Below are 27,750 nucleotides of genomic sequence, written 5' to 3'. Positions count from 1 at the left end.
GATCATCAGATCAGGGGTAGGTTTCCCGATAACGTTACCTCAGGGGTTCTCAACCTTTTGCAACCTGGGCCCCACCAAAGCTGGTTCATTGCAGTTGGGGGCCCCTCTTCTCGCCCCGCCCCCATCCCCCCCCCCAAACACACTCACCCGCAGTGATGCCACCCGACCTACAGCACCTTATATCGACCGATAGATAGATAGATAGATAGATAGATAGATAGATAGATAGATAGATAGCCCTGGGCTAGATTATTATTATTATTATCATTATTATTATTAGTAGTAGTAGTAGTAGTAGCAGTAGCAGCAGTAGTAGCATTATCCATAGTAGACTAGCAGTAAGAAAACAACAAAAACAACAAATTATTTGGGTAGAGCTGAAATGGGGAAAGCAAAAATACAGTGTGGGGTAGTAGTCTTTAAAAAGACTGTTTGGGTTTTGCGCTGTATCGATGGATTGATGATAGTAGACTAGCGAGAGTCGGCACGAGTTAACTCGGCAAGAAACCAGACTAGTGTGTGTGTGGCAAGCACTCACACGGTGGCCACGGTATGCAGACTCACTCACGTGACGTTGCGTCATGTTCGCGTCACGGGCTTAAAATAACCTACACACAAGATTTTATGATAGATTGATGATAGATTTTATAATAGTATTGATTTGTATGTAATAGTCCAATGTCCTGCATTTTGACATGGGTAAATGTGTTGCATCTGCTTAGCTACTATAGCCTGTTAGCCCCAGATTTTTTTTTTCCTCCATACATGAAGCCTACTCGCGACCCCCCTGGAGTACCTCCGCGCCCCACCAGGGGGGCGCGCCTCCCCGGTTGAGAACCACTGCGTTACCTTTTAGGGCTAAAGAGAGAGTTGAGAGACTGTCTTCACCAATGAACATTGTCTCTGTACTTGGTTTTCCCAAACTCACTCGTAAGAAGGAGCTTCTTTGCAATGCCCGTCCCTGATACAAGCATTAGTGGTTGCGAAATCCAGTTGATGAGGTCACATGGTGTTTGTATTTTACCAAAAAACAATGAAATATAAAGTGTTTAAAATATGTTAAAATATTGTATTGTCATTAAGCATTACATATATAATGTGGTAATTAATAATTGAAACTATTTTACATTTTTGGGCAATATATATATTTTTTATTCCAAGCTTGTTTTTTTTATTAAACAAATAAATGTTCACTTGAAAGAATAAGCAAATAATAAACTAAATAATTAAGTAAATGTGTTCCTGTGTCCCCTTGCCTGCTCGTTTCAGTGTTACCCAAACATGCAGTCAGGTTTATTTCAACTGTTATCCACAATGTCAAGTTGGCGATGTTCTCCCTTATATGTGTGCGAGAGAGAGAGAGAGAGAAGTTTTGACCTGTGTGTACATAACAAGGTTGAATGGAACTCTTTATTTATATAAGGTCAATTATATGTACAGTATAAGATCAGTTCAACTTCCGTAGGTACACACAGATCAAAATATCTCTCTCTCGAGTACATGTGCACGCGCGCGCGCGCACACACACACACACACACACACACACACACACACACAAACGCACGCACGCTAGGGTGGTCCCCCAATTTTTTTTTTTAGGATTTTGTTACAGCCACCTTACCTTTTTTTACATTACCTAAAAGAAGTTATTGTGCGAAATTTGGTTAAGATTGAACAATGTTTAGAGGTGCCACAAAGCCATTAAAGTTTTCACTCAAAACACAATATAAAATAATGTGGCTTATTAACTGTTTCATATTAATACAAACAATACAGTAATATAACTTCCTGTGTTCAAAGTAACAATAGCTATTACTTGTCTGTGATTTTCTAAACCCTTCGGTATTATGGTATCTTGTGGAGATAAAAGAACACACTAAGGACTTCCCTAGCAGAAGGAAGCTTTCTCCCAGACAGTTCCTTGGAAGTGGGACCAATTAACCAAACATGATTGTCCTTTCTGGTTTTGTGCTTTGCACCACCAGTAGTACTTGTATTACTGTTGCTAGCCATCTGAAAAACATAGAAAGAAAAACATTCACAACTTCATCAGCATATTACGATCAGTGCTCATTGTTTAAGAAGCCCTTAGTGCATGAAAGTTAACCTTCTATCAGTCTATAAACTCTTCCTGCCTCTTCTTTTTCATAGAAGTGGCATATTCCCTCTAGAACTATGACTTTTTGGGGGTTTGAGATCTTCTCTGCAACAGTCTACGCACCAACTAATGTTAATGGCTTAACCCGATTTGCAACCTCGTGTGGCACCTCTAAATATTAACCTGTTTTTCTGAAATTTTGCTTGTTGCCTTCTTTTAGCCTATGTAAAAAAATGGTAGGGTGGTCAGAATGTTTTGGTAAAAAAAAAATTTTTCCCATACATTTCGGGACCACCCTAACGCATGCACGCACGCACGTTAGAGGTGCAGAAATTTGTCTCATTTATGACACTAAATGAGATAATCACTTGCCTAATGGAGTTAAATCTGATTAAAATGTGGCAATATCAATGTGACATTACAATATCCATACGCGATTCCATAACATATTGAAATATATTCATAATGTTTTTGTATATTTGTTTAATAATTAACTCTATGTACTTGCAATGTACAAGAAAAGTAACTGAATATGGCAGCAGATTCAACACCAGTTTCCCCCGTTGACTGTGAGAGTCCCTCAGAGGCGCATGCACATTCTGTGTATTCGGCTGTGAGCGAGTCGCTCTTTATTTTGAACGAGTGGTCCAGGTCCCTCGTAAATTCAGAGCAAACTAAAGGACTACCTGGGTTACGATGTTGTTCAGGAAAACCACGTTAGCTTGACGATGGATCTTAGGAGGTAATTAAAGACACTCTTAGCCTTAAGAGGCTTTCAGGAAATTCACCCCAGATCAGTGATCAGAGATGCCAGACAAAGACCCAGACACAGACATCAGCCACGCGCTTGTTTGTGTGATAATGATTAAGTAACATATCAAGTCCTGCTAAGTGTGTTTTATTTATCTGCATCTGTCTACAAGGTATAAATAAAAGTTGTGATCGCATAAGTAACTCTATGTACTTGCAACGTACAAGAAAAATAACTGAACACGGCATCAGATTCAACACCAGTTTCCCCCGTTGACTGTGAGAGTCCCTCGGAGGCGCATGCGCATTCTGTGTATTTGGCTGTGAGCAAGTCGCTCTTGGTTTTGAACAAGTGGTCCAGGTCATCCAGTGCGGTGAAATGCAAACTTGTAAAGTGGTGTAATTTTTTAATTTGGCCAGGTTTTTTTAATTTTATTTAAATAATGAAGGTGCAAGATAAAAATTATTTGTTGTTTTAACTTAGTGAGTACCCTGGTCACCTTAACATTTGAGTTCATTGAAACCCATCTAGGAAGTTAACACAAGAAGGCATGTCACTCGCATTGTGCTAACTATGATTTTCAATGAACTTAAAATCATTAACCAGAGGTGGACAAAGTACCCGACTTTATTACTTAAGTCAAAGTACAGATCCCACTGAGAAATGTTACTCCGACACAAGTGAAAGCTGTACAGTCAAATTTTTACTTAAGTTAAAGAAAAGCACAACTTTATTCATCACACACTTGTGAAATTTCCTGTCTGTATTTAACCCATCTGAAGCAGTGAACACGCATATGCACACACGTGAGCAATGAGGGCACACGCATACCCAGAGCAGTGGGCAGCCATGCTAACAGCGCCCAGGGAGCAGTTGGGAGTTAGGTGCCTTGCTCAAGGGCACCTCAGCCCAAGGCCGTCCAATATTAACCTAACCTGCATGTCTTTGGACTGTGGGGGAAACCGGAGCACCCGGAGGAAACCCACGCAGGCACGGGGAGAACATGCAAACTCCACACAGAAAGGCCCTTGCCGGCTGCTGGGTTCGAACCCAGAACCTTCTTGCTGTGAGGCGACCGTGCTAACCACTACACCACTGTGCCGCCCAAGTACTGAAGTACTTGCTTTTAAAAATACTTAAGTATTAAAAGTACATTTTGTGTCAAGGCATTGTTGTATTATTGCCACAACGCTTACAATACCTAATGCCTCTGAAGCAACCTACTGGATTTACCGACTAGCTTGTAGAACCTGTAGTGCTGAAGCTCCACCTGACATGCTAGCAAACTCTTTTCAAACTCGAAATTATATTGGGTAGCTAACACTACTAGAAAAGAAAGATTTCTATATTTTGTTTATTTGGCAAGATTATGCTAAAATATATTTCTGAAAGGACTTTAGATAAGTAAACATTATTAATGTTAACGTAACTCAATTTTTACATGCTAAATAACAGTGTCCAAGTTAACTATGTGTTAACGTTAGCCGTGGACAAGGCTATGGCAACTTGATGGGCAAATCCATAGAAAGTCATGTGACTAACCATACTGCATAGCTATTGCAATGTTATCGCTAGCTCTAAAAGCAGAGACAACTTCGTTGCAAGCTTTCTCTTGGAATAAAACGTTTACATAGCTCAATATGCTTCCGCAGGTTGGATGACGAGTTTTTTGTATGATAAAGTTCGTTTTAGGCAAACAATTAAAACGAAACAAGTCTTTAATCTGAACAGAAAATTGAAACATGGGTTCAAGGTATGGCCATGGGTGCGTGCATTCCCCAGAAGAACTGCTTCCTTCCATTCTGCCATCAACTGATCACGTTCAAATAATGCTGCTGAGAAACCACTGAACTTGATTTTATACAGTCTGTGGACATGACATGACCCTAGTGATTACTGATAGGCTGTCTCAGTGTCACCTGTGAAAAAAGCAATCACATTTTAGAAAAGAAAAGGAAAAAACATCCACTTTCAAAGCTGCTTCATAGTAACGAGTAACGAGGACCTTGGTAGAAATGTAGTGGAGTGAAAAGTACGATATTTGTCTTTCAAATGTTGTGAAGTTAAAGTCATAATTTTCCAAAAAAATAATACTCAAGTAGAGTACAGATACTCAGAAAGTGTACTTAAGTACAGTACTCAAGTAACTGCACTTCATTACTGTCCACCTCTGTCATTAACTCAAAAATTTTTTAACTCAAATAATTTTTTACAGTGTAGAAGCTAGAATTAAAATTCTCTTGTCTTTATTATTTTGTCCAAAGGGTATGTGAAACTTTGCAGTAAACTGTAACAATATGTTTCAGTGAATGGGGAAAAATGTGGCATATTTAAAGTAATGGCTTATATTTTACAACACAGTGGACGTCTTTCTAACAATGCAGTTTTGCTCTAGGTTTCTGGATTACTTGTCAGACCTGTGTGTATCAAATTATGTTGCCATCCCAGTGACACAGGAGCTGATCTGCAAATGTGTGCTTGACCCCAAAAACCAGGATATACTTATCAAAACAGAGTAAGTTCCATAAAAGCTGTAAACGATCTTTGAAAAGTTGTGAAAAATTATGAACAGGCTCTAGATTTAAAAAAAAAAAGTGTTTGACAGATCATACAAAAACTTATATCAGTCAGTAGATTGTTGTCTGATTTGAATAACTCATATATTTATGCGCATATGTGTGCAGACGACGTCCTGTTAAGGTGACTCATCACACGTCTGGATATATAGAGGACTATGCAGAGGAGAATGAGGTATGGTTGGTCTGGACTGATAAATCCAACGAGACTCATGCAAAAAGCATTCGTCAGCTTGCACATGAGGCGAGACAAGGAAATACCCATGATGAGAGTGTGCTGACGTACTACAGGTATTCCTTTCTAAAGGAGAAAGGGAGAAAGACTGTTGTAGAAATAATGTTCCTGCTTTGCAATGACAATCTAAGTAATCTGCAGATTTATAATATTTTGGACACTGACTTACAATTTTCTTTTAAAAACTGTTTTATCCATTTTATTTCATGGCTCACAATATTGTATGACTAGATCTTTTTCTTCTCTAGGTATCAGCTGAAGCTGTATGCTCAGATGTGTTCAGACCGTCAGTATCTGGCAATCGATGAGATCTCAAAGTATCTGGACGTGGAGCTGATTTTCCTCTGCATGATGGATGAGACTCTTCCATATGACCTGCGGGCTTCTTTCTGTAGGCTCATGCTGCACGCCCATGTAGACCGTGACCCTCAGGAGCTTGTGACACCCGTTAAGTTCGCACGGCTCTGGACTGAGATCCCCACCTCCATCAGCATCAAGGAGTATGATCACATGCACATCATTTCCACATCATTTGTTAGATTGTTGTCAGATGAGTATTGTACTTTAATGTGGACACCACATAGTTTTGCACATTCCATGTACATTTATACTTAACAGTTATTCCACGAAATCCAGTCGTACGTGAGCTGATAGCCGACGAGGCGTGTAGCGCCGAGTTGACTATAAGCCATGTATGACAAGATTTCGTGGATTTTGAGAAACGGAGCATTTTTATTTTTTTGCAATTTCGATAAATAAAAACACTTTCCAAAACGTCCGACAAAATCACTTCCGCTTAGAATGTAAACAAACTGGCGAAATGACAGTAGCAATTTGTGAAAAATGCTATAATAATAATAATTCTTGAAAAATTAACAAAAAGATACGTTCTTACCATCAAATACTTTTATTCCATATTTTGTTGCTTTTTTTTTGTATTTTTGGGGGGTTTTGTTTTCGAGTAGTTTTTATTTCATCCTCAGTTGGTTCAGCAATATGCGCTGCCATTTTGTTTTTCTCTACTCATGATATTATGTACTGATAGCCTAGTAGTAGAGTAGCCAATCAGAGCACTCGATTGCTCATATCCAGTGAATGTGGATAGAATAATTGCATTTAGGCCCACTTTACACGGGGACGGTATAAAACAAAAACGCAAAAGTCCGTTTTCGTTCTCACTTTTTTCCGCGTCTACACGACCGTTTTCAAGGAGGAAATCTGCGTCTATACGGTGACGCATAAATGTCTCCGCTATGTCTGCACGCATGCGCAACATCTTCCGTCTTGTCTGATCTGCACATCTGCGCCGCTGTTCTGTCAAGTTATCCTACCAAGCCTACTACACATGCGCGAAATCCAGGAGGGTAGGAAAATTTAACAGTAGTTTTGTCCCACCGATCAGCTGGGCTGATAGAAAATCGGTGAGAATTTCACTCATTTGCCGATTTTTATGTTTTGTGCGTATTGGTCGAGTCTTTGGCCGAGTCAAATAATTTGTAATGACTTGTTTTAAATAATAAAACGGTCTGTATGAGAACTTGCTAGGATAACTTTACAGAACACCGGTCCGGCTGAGGTACTGTAGTGCTCGAGGGAGGAGCAGGAGCAAACCGAAACTCTTTTAATCTGCCTTTATTAAGTAACACTCACTCTTGTTTCGGTGAAGAAGAGAAAAGGCAGTGTCCATCTCAGCAAAATAAATCCGTTCGGCTGCTAGTTTTGTTTTCAGTCTCGGGTTTATGGTTTCACGAGCGGCTTGAATAGGCGGCGCGTGCGTGCGTGTGTGTGTAACTTGGCGACACCAAACTGAGGAGCTTCAGCTGGGCGAGTGAGCAGGAAAACACATCTACTGCATTAAAACACAGAGCAGCTTGAAGGTCCGTTGGATCGATGTAATCAGACATGCTCTTACTTTTTTACTTACTTTCTTACTTCCCGGGCTGGCATGTGCAGTATATGACATATGTATGACGTAAACGCGTACCCGACGTGAGCAGATCCGAGCAGAGTTTCGCGTATTGGGTAGTTTAGACGGATATGCAACGGGGGCCGTTTTTAACTTATCCACTTTGGAAGGCGTTTTCAATTTTATCCGTTTTTCAGCCTCGGAAACGCCGTCCCCGTGTAAACGAAAGGCACTTCTGATAAAATATTTAGTCGTTTTTACCCGACAGCGTCCTCGTGTAAACGGGCCCTTAGTCATCATAAGCAAGAGTGACTTACAAAAAATAAAATAGTCTCATGAAAGTACATAACCAAGAGAACATAGGCATTTTCTAGAATTTGTTTATTGTTCAGATGTTGCTGGCCCTAAATAAAAATCACCTATTTTATTAGTTATGATTCTCATATGGACTACGCGAGAGATAACAAGAAGAACAAGTTTGCCAACACCATGGCTTTTATGGAAGAGTATCTCAACAACGTTCTTAATGATGTCTTGCCTTTTGCTGATGGAGAGAAAAATAAATTAACATATGAGGTACAACTTTGATCTTCTTTATTAATATAATACCTTTAATATAGTGCTTCCACAGTGTTTCATTTGGATAAAGTGGCACTAAATGTCGATGATAATATCATTGTTTTCCATGTTGTCACACTGTACCCTTTCTCAGGTGGTGAGTCTTGCCAGACATCTGATCTACTTTGGCTTCTACAGCTTCTTTGAGCTGTTACGACTGACGCGCACACTTCTGGGGATTATTGACTGCATTCCCAACTCTGCTGTGGCCAGTCCTACATTTAATGATGATGGCACCAGTAAGTACTAAAAATACTTACAGCTTCAATTGTTAGTAAGTTTGAAAAGGTTAGGCTTGATGTTCCTTTACCTGGAGTGGTCCACTTTTAATGCCTTTTTTTATTTATTACACTGTAACAAAACGTTCCTTATTAATGTTTTAAAACAGTTCTCGTAATTGACCAACAACTAATACTGCTGATAGCACTGATGTTTTACTGCAGTTAAGATGTCATTCATTTAGTAATAGCTATTTCAGAGCACTGCACACTGGTAAACACTCAAACATAACCTACATCCCCAGTTACATACATTTGGGACACTGTGTAAAATGTAAATAAAAAACAGAATATGACGATTTGCAAATCTTAGAAACTCTATATTTCATTAGAAATAGTACAAAGACAACATATCAAATGTTGAAACTGAGAAATGTTATTGTTTTTTGAAAAATATATGCTCATTTTGAATTTGATGTCAGAAACATGTCTCAAAAAAGTTGGGACAGGGGCATGTTTAGCACTGTGTTGCATCACCTCTACTTTTAACAACACTGTAAATGTTTTGGAACTGAGGAGACCAATTGCTGTAGTTTTGAAAGAGAAATGTTGTCCTATTCTTGCCTGATATGCAATTTCAGTTGCTCAACAGTTCAGGGTCTCCTTTGTTGTATTTTGCGCTTCATAATGCACCAAATGTTTTAAATGGGAGACAGGTCTGGACTGTGGGCAGGTCAGTTTAGCACCCGGACTCTTTTACTTTGGAGCCATGCAGTTTTAATATGTTCAGAAAGCAGTGTGGAATTGTCTTGCTGAAAGAAGGAAGGCCTTCCCTGTAAAAGAGTTTGTCTGGATGGCAGCAAATTGCTCTGAAACGTGTATATATCATTTGGCATCATTAATGCTGAATGAACGCATCATTAACGCAGTCTTTCACAGAGCAGTGAACCCCTCCCCATCTTTACTTCTGAGAGACTCAGCCTCTCTGGGATGCTCTTTTTATACCCAATCATGTTACTGACCTGTTGCCAATTAACCACATTAATTTTTTTTTAGCATTACACAACTTTTTCAGTCTTGTTTTGACGGAATAAGCAGGGTGAGGTATTGTAATCAGTGAGGTTTGTTTGTGTGTCTGTCTGTTAACAATCTAGCGTCTAGACGGTTGCACCGATTGACTTCAAATTTTCAGAGTAGGTGGGCAATGGTCTGTATTTTGGGGGTAATCAGGTCAAGGTGAAGGTCAAGGTCATCGGAAAGGGCGGGCGAGGTTTGTTTTGCCTGGCAACACTTGTTTATTTCATTAATCATTACATTAATGCGCTTTATTGTGAATACTTGCACTTTCATGTAAAAGCAGTGTGAGACTTTGGACAGAAAATAAAGTGTGGGAGAGGAAATAAGAATGAATGAAGATCTGTAAGTTTTTCCTGTGGATTAATTGACAGTGCTGCAGTTAAACAGGCTGACTTCACGGTACCCTCTGCACCAAGTAGTGAGATTTACACAAATTTTTCAAACAGTGCAATATCAATTTGTAACAATGTGGTGATGTCCTAAGCCATAAATCATAAGTTGTAACATGAAGTCGAAGATATTTTATCCAAGTAATTATATTTTAAATATCTTGACTGATCTATTCCGTTGTCATATGGTTATTGTGTTGTCATGGATCAGAACCGGCCGCTATCGTCTCGAGGGCAGCCACAAAGAAAATAAAATATCAGGATTATTCTGTTCAAAACTTTCATGTATGACACGTACATGAAGAAAAAGTTGGAGAGGGTTTTCAAAGGGATCACTGCCAGTGAATTTACAGAGATTTTGCTGCACAGAGAGCTGGCAGAGTAGCGGTCATGCGATTTCAAAACAAAAACAATGAACTGAATTCTACGAAGGGTGAGCCAGCTTCTTTAAGGTCATAGTGCTGTAGTCTTGTGCATAAGGTGGAGAATGCTTGCTGCCAAACTAGTGACATTAGTGTATCAAGGTCAAATGTAGACAGTTTCAACTCTCACTCATGTAGACAAGAACTGAATTTACCAGGATATCAGCTGGAAAGATGTGTAATAAACATGTTAAATGAAAGGATTTTTAATTTGTTGGGATAACAGAGAAAAGATACACATGATTGCCAAGAACTTTATACAGTGCTCTGTAACACCCCTTAAGATCAGGCTATTCCCATAAGATATGTGTTTTTTTTTTTCTTCTTCTTTTTTTAATTCATCTCAGCTAAGAATATCCGGCGCTCCATCCATGGAATGGGCCAGATGATGTCCACCATGGTGCTGAGCAGAAAGCAGTCCATGATGCTTACCGGTGGCCGTAACTTGATGGGTATGGATGGTCAGACACGCACTAAAGACAGCATTGACAACCAGGACATCACGGTCATGGACACCAAACTGAAGATCCTAGAAATTTTACAGGTGTGATTTTCCATCCACATTGTTTAAAGCCAAAATAATCAGCACCTCTAATCTCTAATTGATTCTCTTGATATGCAGTTCATCCTGAATGTGCGCTTGGACTACAGACTGTCCTTCTTGCTCTCCGTCTTTAAGAAGGAGTTTGTGGAGGTGTATCCCATGGCAGATGCAGATGCAACATCGGCAGTTGAGAATGCAGGTAAATGATATGCAAAAAGCAACAACTGTTTGTATAATTAGGGCTGCAGTTGTCATGAACAGTTTTGCACTCAAGTCTCCATCAGTGAACAGTTGATGACTTCAACAAAATAGGCTTCATGTTAAAACTACAATCAATTTCCTGGTTACACAGTTGTACTTTGTGACTATATAGGACACAGTTATAGAAGCAAGTTATTGATAATCACACTATCTGTTATCACCCAGATGAGGATGGGTTCCCTTTGAGTCTGGTTCTTCTCAAGGTTTTTTCCTCGTGTCGTCTGAGGGAGTTTTTCCTTGCACACCGTCGCCACAGGCTTGCTCATCAGGGATAAATACAGTGGTGCTTAAAAGTTTGTGAACCCTTTAGAATTTTCTATATTTCTGCATAAATATGACCTAAAACATCATCAGATTTTCACATAAGTCCTAAAAGTAGATAAAGAGAAGCCAGTTAAACAAATAAGACAAAAATATTATACTTGGTCATTTATTTATTGAGGAAAATGATCCAATATTACATATCTGTGAGTGGCAAAAGTATGTGAACCTTTGCTTTCAGTATCTGGTGTGACCCCCTTGTGCAGCAATAACTGCAACTAAACGTTTCTGGTAACTGTTGATCAGTCCTGCACACTGGCTTGGAGGAATTTTAGCCCATTCCTCCATACAGAACAGCTTCAACTCTGGGACGTTGGTGGGTTTCCTCACATGAACTGCTCGCTTCAGGTCCTTCCACAACATTTCCATTGGATTAAGGTCAGGACATTGACTTGGCCATTCCAAAACATTAACTTTATTCTTCTTTAACCATTCTTTGGTAGAACGACTTGTGTGCTTAGGGTCATTGTCTTGCTGCATGACCCACCTTCTCTTGAGATTCAGTTGATGGACAGATGTCCTGACATTTTCCTTTAGAATTGGCTGGTATAATTCAGAATTCATTGTTCCATCAATGATGGCAAGCCATCCTGGCCCAGATGCAGCAAAACAGGCCCAAACCATGATACTACCACCACCATGTTTCACAGATGCGATAAGGTTCTTATGCTGGAATGCAGTGTTTTCCTTTCTCCAAACATAACACTTCTCATTTAAACCAAAAAGTTCTATTTTGGTCTCATCCATCCACAAAACATGTTTCCAATAGCCTTGTGGTTTGTCCACGTTATCTTTAGCAAACTGCAGACGAGCAGCAATGTTCTTTTTGGAGAGCAGTGGCTTTCTCCTTGCAACCCTGCCATGCACAGCATTGTTGTTCAGTGTTCTCCTGATGGTGGACTGAGGAACACTAACGTTAGCCAATGTGAGAGAGGCCTTCAGTTGCTTAGAAGTTACCCTGGGGTCCTTTGTGACCTCGCCGACTATTACACGCCTTGCTGTTGGAGTGATCTTTGTTGGTCGACCACTCCTGGGGAGGGTAACAATGGTCTTGAATTTCCTCCATTTGAACACAATCTGTTTGACTGTGGATTGGTGGAGTCCAAACTCTTTAGAGATGGTTTTATAACCTTTTCCAGCCTGATGAGCATCAGCAACGCTTTTTCTGAGGTCCTCAGAAATCTCCTTTGTTCGTGCCATGATACACTTCCACAAACATGTGTTGTGAAGCTCAGACTTTGATAGATCCCTGTTCTTTAAATAAAACAGGGTGCCCACTCACACCTGATTGTCATCCCATTGATTGAAAACACCTGACTATAATTTCACCTTCAAATTAACTGCTAATCCTGGAGGTTCACATACTTTTGCGACTCACAGATATGTAATATTGGATCATTTTTCTCAATAAATAAATGACCAAGTATAATAGTTTTGTCTCATTTGTTTAACTGGCTTCTCTTTATCTACTTTTAGGACTTGTGTGAAAATCTGATGATGTTTTCGGTCATATTTATGCAGAAATATAGAAAATTTTAAAGGGTTCACAAACTTTCAAGCACCACTGTACATTTATTAGGGATAAAATTAGCTCATATGTTTAAAGTCTTTATTTTTCTGTAAAGCTGCTTTGCGACAATGTCTGTTGTTAAAAGCGCTATACAAATAAACTGACTTGACTTGACTATAATTATACAATTATGTATTCACTGGCGGTTTGCATTTGGTTCTTGATTTTATTTCATTTGATGATTTTTTATTTTATTTTTCTAACAGCCACCATCAACCTGCAGTACATCGGGGAGCAGGCAGAAGCCATGTTTGGAGTTGGGTATGTGGTGAATAGTCTTCATTTTTTTCCACATTACTGCTGATCAGTGTTCATTATGCCAGGTGAATTATTTTTCTCTGATTTGCATGTTTGAACTTGCTACCCATTAGGAAAGCGAACAGCATATTAGAGGTGGATGATGAGGGTGGACGGATGTTTCTGCGTGTGCTGATTCATCTCATCATGCATGATTACCCTCCGCTCGTCTCTGGGGCACTGCAGCTCCTCTTCAAGCACTTTAGCCAGAGGCAGGAAGTCCTACACACCTTTAAACACGTAAGCTACACCACATGTGGCCACACCACTAATGGCGCACCACACCTTCAGAGAAACACAAAGGCATCGTTTGGCTGACAGTTCACTATTATTTGACTTGATATACTGATTAGTGTTTTATGTCCTTCCTTTAGGTCCAGCTCCTAATTTCTGAGCAGGATGTGGACAACTACAAGCTCATTAAAAGTGATTTGGACCGTTTGCGCACAATAGTGGAGAAGTCTGAGCTTTGGGTGGTCAAGAAAAGCGGTTCAGATAAGAAGAAAGATAAGAAGAAAGATAAAAAGGACAAGGATGATAAAAAGGACAAGGAAGAGAAAAAGGACAAGGATGATAAAGGCAAAGAAGAGAAAAAAGACAAGGAGGGAAAGATGGACAAGGAAGAGAAAAAAGACAAGGAGGGAAAGAAGGACAAGGAAGAGAAAAAGGATAAAAAAGATAAGGTGAGCTTAGCATGACTACTGGTTTTCCAGATTTAATGACATTAGAAAGATAGACATTTTATCACAATAGTCCTCTAAGGAAAGTCTATTGTTTTTGTACATTGAAAGTAAATTTTATTCCTAGGCCTCCACTGAAAGCGCTGAACCTGGCCCTTCCAAAGAAAAACTTGAGAAGAGCAATGAAAGCTATCAAAATGTCAAGGAGGTTTGTTGAATTGCTAATTGAAATTAACTTATGAAATGCTGCATATTAAAATAAAAATAACATTTTTTTCTTATCTAGATCTTGGAGCGCTTAAATAAGATGTGCAATTCTGGGGTGTTTAAGAAGCAGCAGAGGCTTCTAAAAAACATGGGTGCACATAAAGTCATGTTGGACCTGCTGCAGGTTCCTTATGATCGGGTAGGTAGTTGTATGTTGTACTGTGTGTGTGTGTGTGTGTGTGTGTGTGTGTCTTACTGGAAATTACGCCACTTGTATTTTTCATACGAACTACATCCAGGACCTGAGTAACATATTTTCTAATATCTTCACTACTGAAGATGTTGATGAATTGTTTTGATTCACTTGCATAGTTTTTGGTTGTGCATGTGTGTATATATAATTAAAAGAAAATTACACATCAGCTCAAAGATATGAAGTTTATCTTCTTGTGTTGAAAAATATTTCACTCATTTGTTATGCTCACTTGTGAAATATTTTCACCACTCAAAGATAAACTTCATATCTTTGTTCCATCGTGTAATATTTTATATATATATATATATATAAGATTAAAAAAAAGTTTGGACCCCCCCAATTCAATGTTTTTTCTTTATTGTTTTTGAATTGAAAGATGCTTCATGTCTTAAAGTAATGATGAATGTCGTTTCTCTTTACTCAGTTGAGCGGATCTTGACATAATATGGATTACTACAGTTGTGGAATAGGACTATTTACTGTATTTTTATTAATGACTATTTACTGTTTGATCTCAAGCACATTAAGAAGGAAAGAAGTTGCAATAATTAATTAACTTTTGATAAGGCACAGTTGTTAATTGAAAAGCATTCCAGGTGACTACCTCACAAAGCTGGTTAAGATAATGCCAATAGTATACAAAGTGTCATCAAGGTAAACAGTGGCTACTTTGAAGAATCTAAAATATGAAACATTTTTGGGGGTTTTAAACACTTTTTTTGTTTACTACATAATTCCTTTTATGTTCCATATGTTATTTCATAGTTTTGATGTCTTCAGTATTGTTCTACAATGTACAACCCTGATTCCAAAAAAGTTGGGACAAAGTACAAATTGTAAATAAAAATGGAATGCAACGATGTGGAAGTTTCAAAATTCCATATTTTATTCAGAATAGAACATAGATGACATATCAAATGTTTAAACTGAGAAAATGTATCATTTAAAGAGAAAAATTAGGTGATTTTAAATTTCATGACAACAACACATCTCAAAAAAGTTGGGACGAGGCCATGTTTACCACTGTGAGACATCCCCTTTTCTCTTTACAACAGTTTGTAAACGTCTGGGGACTGAGGAGACAAGTTGCCCAAGTTTAGGGATAGGAATGTTAACCCATTCTTGTCTAATGTAGGATTCTAGTTGCTCAACTGTCTCAGGTCTTTTTTGTCGTATCTTCCGTTTTATGATGCGCCAAATGTTTTCTATGGGTGAAAGATCTGGACTCCAGGCTGGCCAGTTCAGTACCCAGACCCTTCTTCTACGCAGCCATGATGCTGTAATTGATGCAGTATGTGGTTTGGCATTGTCATGTTGGAAAATGCAAGGTCTTCCCTGAAAGAGACGTCGTTGTTGCTCTAGAACCTGGATATACCTTTCAGCATTGATGGTGTCTTTCCAGATGTGTAAGCTGCCCATGCCACACGCACTAATGGAACCCCATACCATCAGAGATGCAGGCTTCTGAACTGAGCGCTGATAACAACTTGGGTCGTCCTTCTCCTCTTTAGTCCGAATGACACAGCGTCCCTGATTTCCATAAGGAACTTCAAATTTTGATTCGTCTGACCACAGAACAGTTTTCCACTTTGCCACAGTCCATTTTAAATGAGCCTTGGCCCAGAGAAGGCGTCTGTGCTTCTGGATCGTGTTTAGATACAGCTTCTTCTTTGAACTATAGAGTTTTAGCTGGCAACGGCGGATGGCACAGTGAATTGTGTTCACAGATAATGTTCTCTGGAAATATTCCTGAGCCCATTTTGTGATTTCCAATACAGAAGCATGCCTGTATGTGATGCAGTGCCGTCTAAGGGCCCGAAGATCACGGGCACCCAGTATGGTTTTCCGGCCTTGACCCTTACGCACAGAGATTCTTCCAGATTCTCTGAATCTTTTGATGATATTATGCACTGTAGATGATGATATGTTCAAACTCTTTGCAATTTTACACTGTCGAACTCCTTTCTGATATTGCTCCACTATTTGTCAGCGCAGAATTAGGGGGATTGGTGATCCTCTTCCCATCTTTACTTCTGAGAGCCGCTGCCACTCCAAGATGCTCTTTTTATACCCAGTCATGTTAATAACCTATTGCCAATTGACCTAATGAGTTGCAGTTTGGTCCTTCAGCTGTTCCTTTTTTGTACCTTTAACTTTTCCAGCCTCTTATTGCCCCTGTCCCAACTTTTTTGAGATGTGTTGCTGTCATGAAATTTCAAATGAGCCAATATTTGGCATGAAATTTCAAAATGTCTCACTTTTGACATTTGATATGTTGTCTATGTTCTATTGTGAATACAATATCAGTTTTTGAGATTTGTAAATTATTGCATTCCGTTTTTATTTACAATTTGTACTTTGTCCCAACTTTTTTGGAATCGGGGTTGTAGAAAGTAGTCAAAATACAGAAAGTGCGAGCAGGTGTGTCCAAACTTTTGACTGGTAATAAATATTTTTTCCACAGTTTGTTTCTCAGTCTTACAGATTGTATTGTAATGCCACATAACTTTAATGTGTTAATTAAAGAAATACAAGTTATTGAACGAATACAGTGGGGCAAAAAAGTATTTAGTCAGCCACCAATTGTGCAAGTTCTCCCACTTAAAAAGATGAGAGAGGCCTGTAATTTTCATCATTGGTACACTTCAACTATGAGAGACAGAATGGGGGGAAAGAATCCAGGAAATCACATTGTAGGATTTTTAATGAATTAATTGGTAAATTCCTCGGTAAAATAAGTATTTGGTCACCGACAAACAAGCAAGACCTTGTAACTTCACCTGTAACAACTTCTTTAAGAGGCTCCTCTGTCCTCCACTCGTTACCTGTATTAATGGCACCTGTTTGAACTCGTTATCAGTATAAAAGACACCTGTCCACAACCTCAAACAGTCACACTCCAAACTCCACTATGGCCAAGCCCAAAGAGCGGTCAAAGGACACCAGAAACAAAATTGTAGACCTGCGCCAGGCTGGGAAGACTGAATCTGCAATAGGTAAGCAGCTTGGTGTGAAGAAATCAACTGTGGGAGCAATTATTAGAAAATGGAAGACATACAAGACCACTGATAATCTCCCTCGATCTGGGGCTCCATGCAAGATCTCACCCCGTGGGGTCAAAATGATCACAAGAACGGTGAGCAAAAATCCCAGAACCACACGGGGGGACCTAGTGAATGACCTGCAGAGAGCTGGGACCAAAGTAACAAAGGCTACCATCAGTAACACACTACGCCGCCAGGGACTCAAATCCTGCAGTGCCAGACGTGTCCCCCTGCTTAAGCCAGTACATGTCCAGGCCCGTCTGAAGTTTGCTAGAGAGCATTTGGATGATCCAGAAGAGGATTGGGAGAATGTCATATGGTCAGATGAAACCAAAATAGAACTTTTTGGTAAAAACTCAACTTGTCGTGTTTGGAGGAGAAAGAATGCTGAGTTGCATCCAAAGAACACCATACCTACTGTGAAGCATGGGGGTGGAAACATCATGCTTTGGGGCTGTTTTTCTGCAAAGGGACCAGGACGACTGATCCGTGTAAAGGAAAGAATGAATGGGGCCATGTATCGTGAGATTTTGAGTGAAAACCTCCTTCCATCAGCAAGGGCATTGAAGATGAAACGTGGCTGGGTCTTTCAGCATGTCAGTGATCCCAAACACACCGCCCGGGCAATGGAGTGGCTTCGTAAGAAGCATTTCAAGGTCCTGGAGTGGCCTAGCCAGTCTCCAGATCTCAACCCCATAGAAAATCTTTGGAGGGAGTTGAAAGTCCGTGTTGCCCAGCAACAGCCCCAAAACATCACTGCTCTAGAGGAGATCTGCATGGAGGAATGGGCCAAAATACCAGCAACAGTGTGTGAAAACCTTGTGAAGACTTACAGAAAACGTTTGACCTCTGTCATTGCCAACAAAGGGTATATAACAAAGTATTGAGATGAACTTTTGTTATTGACCAAATACTTATTTTCCACCATAATTTGCAAATAAATTCTTTAAAAATCAGACAATGTGATTTTCTGGATTTTTCTCATTTTGCCTCTCATAGTTGAAGTGTACCGATGATGAAAATTACAGGCCTCTCTCATCTTTTTAAGTGGGAGAACTTGCACAATTGGTGACTGACTAAATACTTTTTTGCCCCACTGTATATAGTGTTCTACTTTTATGTATGATTGGAGAATTTTGTCCAAAATGTACTGCTACTTTCTTCTATACTTATTGTTCTCTCTATTTATGCCTCTGGTTCTCTCTGTTGACAGAGTGACAAGAAAATGCAAGAGCTCATTAAGTTCACCCACCTTTTCCTGCAGAAGTTTTGCATTGGAAACCAAGAAAATCAAACCCTCCTCCACCAACACCTTAATCTCTTTCTTATCCCTGGAGTAAGCGCAATTATGGGGTCTATTTTAATTATTTTATTTTAAGGGTCACATTATTTGCATGCTGTGTGTGTATATATAATAAGCCAGTTTTATATGTAAATAACGAATAGAGAACTAATGATACTGAAATTCTGTTGTTTTTCATCAGGTTCTGGAAGCAGAGACAGTGCAACATATCTTCAGTAATAACTACCAGCTCTGCTTCGAGATCGGTGAGAATGTCCTCCATCACTTCATGAAATGCCTGGCCACACATGGGCGCCATGTGCAGTACCTCAACTTCCTGCACACCATCATCAAGGCTGAGGGGAAGTATGTGAAGAAATGCCAAGATATGATCATGACAGAGGTATGGGTTCATGAGTGAAATATGGTATTGTCTTATAAACATTGTTCATATTAGGAGTCTCAAATAAGAGTCCCTTACTGTCCAGCTTCTGTATTTTATGTATTGTCAACTGCCAGTTTATTAGGTACACCTCCCTTGTAAATACCCTTATTAACCATCTTATGAGGTACATCTACCATATACAGCTGAAGTCAGAAGTTTACATACACTCCTCATGGAAATGAATATCATGACAATATTGGTCTTTCAGTGATTTCTTTGAACTGTTCTTTTTCTGTGGCAGAATAATTGTACAACATACATTTCTAATAGAAAAAAACATGAATTTGGTGCACGAGTTTTAATTCATTTTGGATTTTCAGAAATCAACACAGTGTCAAAATTATATATACAGTACACCTAATATTTGGTTAAATGTCCCTTAGCAAGTTTCAAGATTCTCTCTGGGGTTCAGGTTGGGCGAGTTGGCTGGCCAGTCAAGCACAGTAATATCATGGTCAGTTTTGGCACTGTGGCCAGGTGCTAAGTCCTGCTAGAAAAGAAATCGGTATCTCCATAAAGCTTGTCAGCAGATGGAAGCATGAAGTGCTCTAAAATCTCCTGGTAGACGACTGTGTTGACTTTGGACTTGATACAACACAGTGGACCAACACCAGCAGATGACATGGCACCCCAAATCATCACAGACTGTGGAAACTTCACACTGGGCTTCAAACACCTTGGATTCTGTGCCTCTCCACTCTTCCTCCAGACTCTAGAACGTGATTTCCAAATTAAATGCAAAATGTACTTTCATCTGAAAAGAGAACTTTGGACCACTGAGCAACAGTCCAGTTCTTTCTCTCCTTAGCCCAGGTCAGACGTGTCTGACGTTGTCTCTGGTTCAGGAGTGGCTTGATATTAGGAATGCGAAAGTTGTAGCCCCTTTCCTGAAAACATCTGTGCGTGGTGGCTCTTGATGCACTGACACCAGCCTCAGTCCACTCCTTGTGAAGCTCTCCTAGGTTTTTGAATCGACTTTTCTTGACAATCCTCTCAAGGCTGCCGTTATCCCTGTTGCTTGTGCACCTTTTCCAGCCGCCCTTTTCAGCAATGACCTTCTGTGGCTTCCCCTCCTTGTGGAGGGTGTCGATGATCGTCTTCTGCACAACTGTCAAGTCAGCAGTCTTCTCCATGAGTGTGGTTGCATGAACTGAACTAGACTGAGAGATGCACGGTACTTATACTGTTTTACTCAAACTTGAAATAAAATACTTGAATATTTAGAGGGGGTTTTTTTGTACTGTAGGCCATAATGATCAAAATTAAAATAGAAAAATGCTTGAAACGTTTTAGTTTACATGTAATGAGTCTAGAATATATTGCATTTTAACTTTCTTAAATAACTGATGGAAAATATTGAACTTTTTCACAATATTCTAAGTTTTTGAGATGCACTAGTGTGTGTGTGTGTGTGTGTGTGTGTGTGTGTGTGTATACTCTATATGCCTAAGTGTGACCCAATCTTGATTTCAGAAAACTCAAAAATAAATTAAAACCTGTGTACTAAATTCTTTTTTTTTTCTTAAATTATTTAAGAAAAAAAAAAGAATTTAGTACACAGGTTTTAATTTATTTTTGAGTTTAACCAAAAAATTTAAAATTGAAAATGCATGTTGTACAATCATTCTGCCACAACAGGTCAAAGAAATCACTGAAAGCCCAATATTAAGAAGAAGAAGAACAACAACTTTATTCATCGCATGCTTGTGAAATTCCTCTCTGCATTTAACCCATCTGAAGCAGTGAACACGCACATGCACACACACATGAGCAATGAGCACACACACATCCCCAGAGCAGTGGGCAGCCATGCTAACAGTGCCCGGGGAGCAGTTGGGAGTTAAGTGCCTCGCTCAAGGGCACCTCAGCCCAAGGCCATCCCATATTAACCTAACTGCATGTCTTTGAACTGTGGGGGAAACCAGAGCACCCAGAGGAAACCCACGCAGACACAGGGAGAACATGCAAACTCCATTCAGAAAGGACCTCGCCGGCTGCTGGGCTCGAACCCAGAACCTTCTTGCTGTGAGGTGACCGTGCTAACCACTTACACCACTGTGCCACCCAAATTATTACCATAACATTCATGTCCATGATGAGTGTATGTAAACCTCTGACTTCAACAGTAGGTGCACCTTGTAGCTGTAAAATTACTGAATGTTCCCCATCTGTTGCTTATGCACAAGTTGCCAGCCCTCATCTACGTTCTCCACTAATGGAAAGAGACCACCATATGATCACCACTGACTTCTGTCACAATAGTAAATCACTCCAAGAGCTAAATGCTGCAAATGGTACGGTATTGATACAATAGTGTTGATAAGAACTGTGTATCGTTAAAGTCTATTTTATTAGACATATTACCTTATTAGTCCACCTTTACATGTAGAGACTATCATTTTTCCATGCACAATTTCTGTTAATGCCTTTTTAGTTTCTGACGACAGGATGCTGTTGGCTAGATATTAATGGCTGGGGGATTATTTTCACATCATCCCATGACTTTCAGGTCCAGCAACATTGCTGCACCTGATACACTCAAACCAGCACCACACACACACCAACATGTCTTTACCTGTTGTACTGAGAATGGTTCACTATCTAATTATTATCCTGGTCAGCAGTGGTCAGAATTTTGCACAGTAGCAGAAGAGGATACAGTGATTGTATACCAAGAAAGTGGGTTATCATGATGGGTATATATGGGTTATGATGGGTTATCCTGATAAAAGGGACAATAAATGTTGGTGTAAGGAAGGTGCACCTAATTAACCAGCAAATGAGTTTAATATTTTTTTTCCATGATGTTTTATTTGTTTAAAATATATTCCAACATTTAACACTGACTATCCAATTATCTACTGTGTGTTACTGCTTCAAAACAATCTCCGTCAGGACAGAGACTGGAACAACAAATTGAACTCATTTAAATCATTGTTACACCATATTATAACTAATAAAATCTCAGTCACTTAATGCAGATATCATAGTTAGGTATTCAAAAAATGTGAAGTTGCCTCTACTGTACTTTTAACTCATGATACTGTAAATGCAGCTTTGGACATTGACAGCAACTCAGAGCATGTTATTGAGATCCTGCTCCCTCAGTGAGAAATCCATTGAATGTAATTAAACACACTGAATGACGTTCATATTTGATTTCAACTCCTGCTCTTATTCCAGTTATCAAATTCAGGTGATGATGTTGTGGTCTTCTACAATGATAAAGAGTCTTTTGCCAAAATGCTGGAACTCATGATTGAGTCTAGAGAGGGGGTGCAGGAGAACAGCCCACTATGCTACCATATTTCTCTGGTGGAGCTGCTGGCTGCATGTGCTGAGGGCAAAAATGTCTACACTGAGATCAAATGCACCTCACTACTGCCTCTGGAGGATATTGTTCGAGTCGTCACACATGATGACTGCATCACAGAGGTATCACATGCGTGTCACATGGTTCAATTAGGATCCCATCTCATCTCATTATCTCTAGCTTCTTTATCCTGTTCTACAGGGTCGCAGGCAAGCTGGAGCCTATCCCAGCTGACTACGGGTGAAAGGCGGGGTACACCCTGGACAAGTCACCAGGTCATCACAGGGCTGACACATAGACACAGACAACCATTCACACTCACATTCACACTCACATTTACACCTATGGTCAATTTAGAGTCACCAGTTAACCTAACCTGCATGTCTTTGGACTGTGGGGGAAACCGGAGCACCCGGAGGAAACCCACGCGGACACAGGGAGAACATGCAAACTCCTCAATTAGGATGTAACTCCTAATAATGTTACTTTGACTTAAGGGTATAACAAAGATACTTTTTAAGCCATGTTACAAATATACGACAAATATTTGATTAAATGAGGCTTTCTGTAGAAAACATTCAACCTGTGAACACAGATGTTAACTGTCCTCCTGCTTCTATTTTAGAAGGTATGATCGATGGCTGGCGGCTGATATGTTGCAATTTTCCCTTTCACATGACAGTGCCAGCAGACTGTGTTAACACAGTTAGCTAAAATGCAGGAGCCTTTTTCACATTTGAATACACCTGCAAATTTGCAGAATAATATTTTAGTCTGCACTTTGCTATATATTATTTAACTTCAACTCCTGGAAGACATATTTATGACTGTATAACTAACATAACTATAAATTAAATTGTCATTGTTGATACTTGATTGCAAATCCACTTTAGTTAAGAACTCCAAGAGTTTATATACACACACACACACACACACACACACACACACACACACACACACACACACAGAGTGTATATACAGTATATAATATATATATGTGTGTGTGTGTGTGTGTGTGTATATATATATATATATATATATATATATATATATATATATATATACACACAGACACACACACAAACAGTTATTCCACAAATTCAAGTCATACATGAGCTCTGATAGCCGACGAAGCACTCAGTGCCGAGTTGGCTATAAGCCATGTACGACGAGATTGAGTGGAATAACTGTTTTATTCTACACTGTAAACCCGAATAAGTTGAGTTTACTTAAAAAAATTGAGGAAAGTGGTTGCCTTAAAAAAAATAAGTAATTATTAATGATTGAATTGAGTACCTTAAACTTACAATCTTCTGGTAAGTTTAAGGTACTCAATTCAATCATTAATAATTACTTATTTTTTTAAGGCAATCACTTTCCTCAATTTTTTTAAGTAAACTCAACTTATTCGGGTTTACAGTGTATCCACATTCACTGGATTTTGAGAAACAAAGCATTTTTATTTTTTGCAAATTCGATAAATAAAAACTTTATACAAAACGTCCGACAAAATCATTTCTGCTTAGAATGTAAACAAACCAGCGAAATGACAGTAGCAATTTGTGAAAAATGCGATAATAATAATTCTTGAAAAATAAAAAAAGATATGTTCTTATCTTTTCAATAAGATCAAATGTTTCTATTCCATATTTTGTTGCTTTTTTTTTTTGTATTTTTTGCGGGTTTTGGTTTTGAGTAGTTTTTATTTTGTCCTTGGTTGGTTCAGCAACATCCTCCGCCATTATGTTTTTCTCTACTCACAGTATTTGAGCTGATAGCCTAGTCGTAGACTACGGTAGCTAATCAGAGTGCACAACTGCTCATATCCAGTGGATGTGGATAGAAATATATATATATATATATATATATATATATAATTTTTTTTTTTTTTTCCTATCCACATATATAGACATACAAGGGTACAAACAGCAGTAATTAGCCAAGGATAGACCCTGCAAGTGCTCACTGTTACCTATTGCTTTCTTGTGTCTCAGGTGAAAATTGCCTATGTAAATTTTGTGAACCACTGCTATGTGGATACAGAGGTGGAAATGAAGGAGATCTACACCAGCAACCACATATGGAACCTGTTTGACAATTTTCTCATAGACATGGCTCGGGTAAGACGAGTCTACAGTCAATGCTCTAATAACTTACATTAGCTGTTGTCATTCCTGATCAGTTTATTATTTTGTTATATTAAATGGTGGCATATTTGAACTGCTATTGAAGGATTTCATTGAGACCTCAGATCATATCTGTTGTCATTAGATGTGTATTAACCGTGAGAAGCGCCTACAAGACCCAGTGCTGGAGAAGTATGTCTTCCTAGTTGTGCTTGATACTATAAATGCCTTCTTCAGCTCACCTTTCTCTGAAAACAGCACCTCTCTGCAGGTGAGCAATTGCAACAGCCAGTGCTTTTTTTTTTTTACCCTCATGATTTATACGTTTTGCATAATTTGTTGTTTGTATTCACATTTCTAAAGCAAGAACTAATAGCAATAAAAAGGAATACAAGACATGCACGATGGGTGGTATGAAGAACATTGAAGAACATTTTTTTATTTATTTGTCACACATACACTCAAACACAGACTTAAGCACAGAGTGAAATTTAACCTCTGCATTCAACCCATCTGAAGTGGTGAACACACACATGCACACACAAGTGAGCAATGAGCGCACACACACATACCCAGAGCAGTGGGCAGCTATGCTACAGCACCCAGGGAGCAGTTGGGGGTTAGGTGCCCTTGCAAGGGCACTTCAGCCCAACCTCAGGCCATGGTCGCTTCATGTTAACCTAACCACATGTGTTTGGACTGTGGGGGAAACCGGAGCACCCAGAGGAAACCCATGCAGACACAGGGAGAACATACAAACTCCACACAGAAAGGCCCCTGTTGGCCGCTGGGCTTGGACCCAGAACCTTCTTGCTGTGAGGCGACCGTGCTAACCACTACACCACCATGCCGCCCGATACTTTTACCCCAGAGTTATTTTCCCATGACGGCATATCATGCAATGTTTTATTCCTATCATACCACAGTAATTTATCAGTAGTAACAACTGTTTATTAATGAATGACATGTCGTACTTTTCTTGAGTTTATAGTTTACATTTAATGTTGTGGAACACCCTCAAAAGAGATGTGTTAAAAACAACACATATTTAACACATCAGCGTGTTTATATAAGGACAACACAGTTTGTGTTAATAAATGTGTTGAACTCTATAACACAGTAACTGTGTTGAACTATTTAACACACTAGTGTGTAACACAGTTTGTGTTTTATTTATTTATTTAAATAAATAAAACACAAACTGTGTTGTTTTAACACACTAGTGTGTTAAATAGTTCAACACAGTTACTGTGTTATAGAGTTCAACACATTTATTAACACAAACTGTGTTGTCCTTATATAAACACGCTGATGTGTTAAATATGTGTTGTTTTTAACACATCTCTTTTGAGAGTGAACATCTGGCAATCCTGGTAGAGGTCTTGCAGCTATAAACATTTGTCTCTTTTTCACTCTCTTGAAGTTGATAAATCCAAAAACTGCTGATTTTCATTTTACAAAGTGCAAAGCCCTCTGTCCTGAATACAGTCCCTGTGCCCGATATCACTCCCTACTCACTATATAGTGGACTATATAGTGAGGTCGCCATTTTGTAGTGCTGTCCGAATGTATAGTGAGAATTATTATACCCTATATAGTGCACTCAAAGTATCCCACAATGCATCATGAAAAGTAGTGTACAACCAGTGGTCACTAACCAAGCAATGTATACCATCATGCATTGTGGTCACGCTGTAAAAAAAATATATATATATATATATATATATATATATATATATATATATATGACAGAGAGGAGCAACAAGAATAATGTAGTGTGTTGGGGTGAATGGATGGAGGAAGAAACACATTATAAATGGACATTCAAGTACAATTAAAATAGTAAGAGAATAGAAAATAAGCTAAAATAAAATAAGACAGATAAAATACAGTACAAGAATAAAAATTACAGTGCAGAGGGAGAAATTAATCAAAAGTCTCAAATTTGATTTAATAAAAGGCAAAGAAGAAAGTATTCAGCCTTGATTTGAAAGAACTGAAAGATGCAGCTGACACAAAAAGTATTTTGTATTTATTAATGTGGGAAATACGCTTAGTATAATATGTATTTATCACAAAAATACATGCAGGTATTTACCAGCCGACTGATCTGGCACGTTTTAATTGTGCGAGAGTAATGACGCAAATAAAGGTGCAGCGAAGTAATGTCCGAAAGTGTTTTTTCATGAGTCCTCTATATAGTAATCCCCTATTATGGAGCACTTGCATGTGACGTCACAGCCGATCCAGATTGTGACAGACGCCATCTTGTCGGTCAAACGCCATTTTCCGCCTTCTACTTCGACTTCTGCTTCTACCTTTTCTTCTGGAAAACCCTACCATATACAATTCTACTACAACGGCTGCGGCTACAAGCTCTCCCTACCTGTGCACGTTTTTTATGTTTTTTGTGTGTATTTTTGCGTGTTGTTTGTCTGTACCGGACTTCAATATCCACTACAACCATATGGACTTACTGGACATTGGTTTCCAGCAGAAAATGACGGTTTGTAGTGATTTCCATCGCATGCACAACATTCCGGACGAGATAGCGAGACCAGCAGGGTCTCCGTGGATTGTTATCGGAAGCAAAGCGAAGGAGGCGGCGTCGGGAGCGGAAGCAAAAGCGAGGCTGCAGAGCCGGCCTGTTGACTAAGCTCAGAAAACAGCCACTCAAATCTCCACTGCTAAGCCTCTATCTCTCCAACGCCAGATCCATGGTAAACAAGACGGACGATTTGGAATTACAGCTGGAATTACCTTATTCTATTCTATAATCGGCTGGTCAGTGCTATACTCAATACTTAAGTGACTTACCCGTCCAATGAGGATTATTTTCTTGTTTACAAGATGCCGCGGCTGACAAATCCTGAATTTCTGTAAAGATAACTGTGCAGAGATTTATAAGCACGCAGTGCTTCACCACTGAACAGCGAGGGAAAGTTAATGAGGTAATTATACACGTCTGGGTATTCCGCTGGCAGTTCAATATCCACTGACACGGTCGTGAAAACTACGTCCGGTAAGCCATAAGGGTCACTAATCTGTAGATCATTTATTTTAGACACATATCTAGTTATCTGTTCATTAGAAAAATGAGCCGTGTAGTCCGTC

At 39.2% G+C, this 27,750-nt stretch overlaps 1 protein-coding gene across 1 annotated transcript in view; it reads left to right on the top strand.

Annotated features, from left to right (window-relative positions):
* Nucleotides 1–27,750, top strand: part of itpr3 (inositol 1,4,5-trisphosphate receptor, type 3) — an 85,419-nt gene that overhangs the window by 35,525 nt on the left and 22,144 nt on the right. The window contains exons 17-33 of the mRNA XM_060932074.1: nt 5,245–5,364; nt 5,534–5,716; nt 5,909–6,160; nt 7,998–8,142; nt 8,279–8,423; nt 10,638–10,834; nt 10,913–11,033; nt 13,193–13,247; nt 13,358–13,523; nt 13,658–13,966; nt 14,091–14,171; nt 14,250–14,369; nt 18,684–18,806; nt 18,955–19,155; nt 22,381–22,632; nt 24,505–24,630; nt 24,782–24,907. Coding sequence (XP_060788057.1) covers nt 5,245–5,364; nt 5,534–5,716; nt 5,909–6,160; nt 7,998–8,142; nt 8,279–8,423; nt 10,638–10,834; nt 10,913–11,033; nt 13,193–13,247; nt 13,358–13,523; nt 13,658–13,966; nt 14,091–14,171; nt 14,250–14,369; nt 18,684–18,806; nt 18,955–19,155; nt 22,381–22,632; nt 24,505–24,630; nt 24,782–24,907 — 2,722 coding nt within the window. The remainder of the gene's footprint in view (nt 1–5,244; nt 5,365–5,533; nt 5,717–5,908; nt 6,161–7,997; nt 8,143–8,278; nt 8,424–10,637; nt 10,835–10,912; nt 11,034–13,192; nt 13,248–13,357; nt 13,524–13,657; nt 13,967–14,090; nt 14,172–14,249; nt 14,370–18,683; nt 18,807–18,954; nt 19,156–22,380; nt 22,633–24,504; nt 24,631–24,781; nt 24,908–27,750) is intronic.

Source organism: Neoarius graeffei, chromosome 10 (assembly GCF_027579695.1).
Source record: "Neoarius graeffei isolate fNeoGra1 chromosome 10, fNeoGra1.pri, whole genome shotgun sequence".
Classification (NCBI taxonomy): domain Eukaryota; kingdom Metazoa; phylum Chordata; class Actinopteri; order Siluriformes; family Ariidae; genus Neoarius; species Neoarius graeffei.
This window is presented reverse-complemented; position numbering and strand designations above follow the sequence as displayed.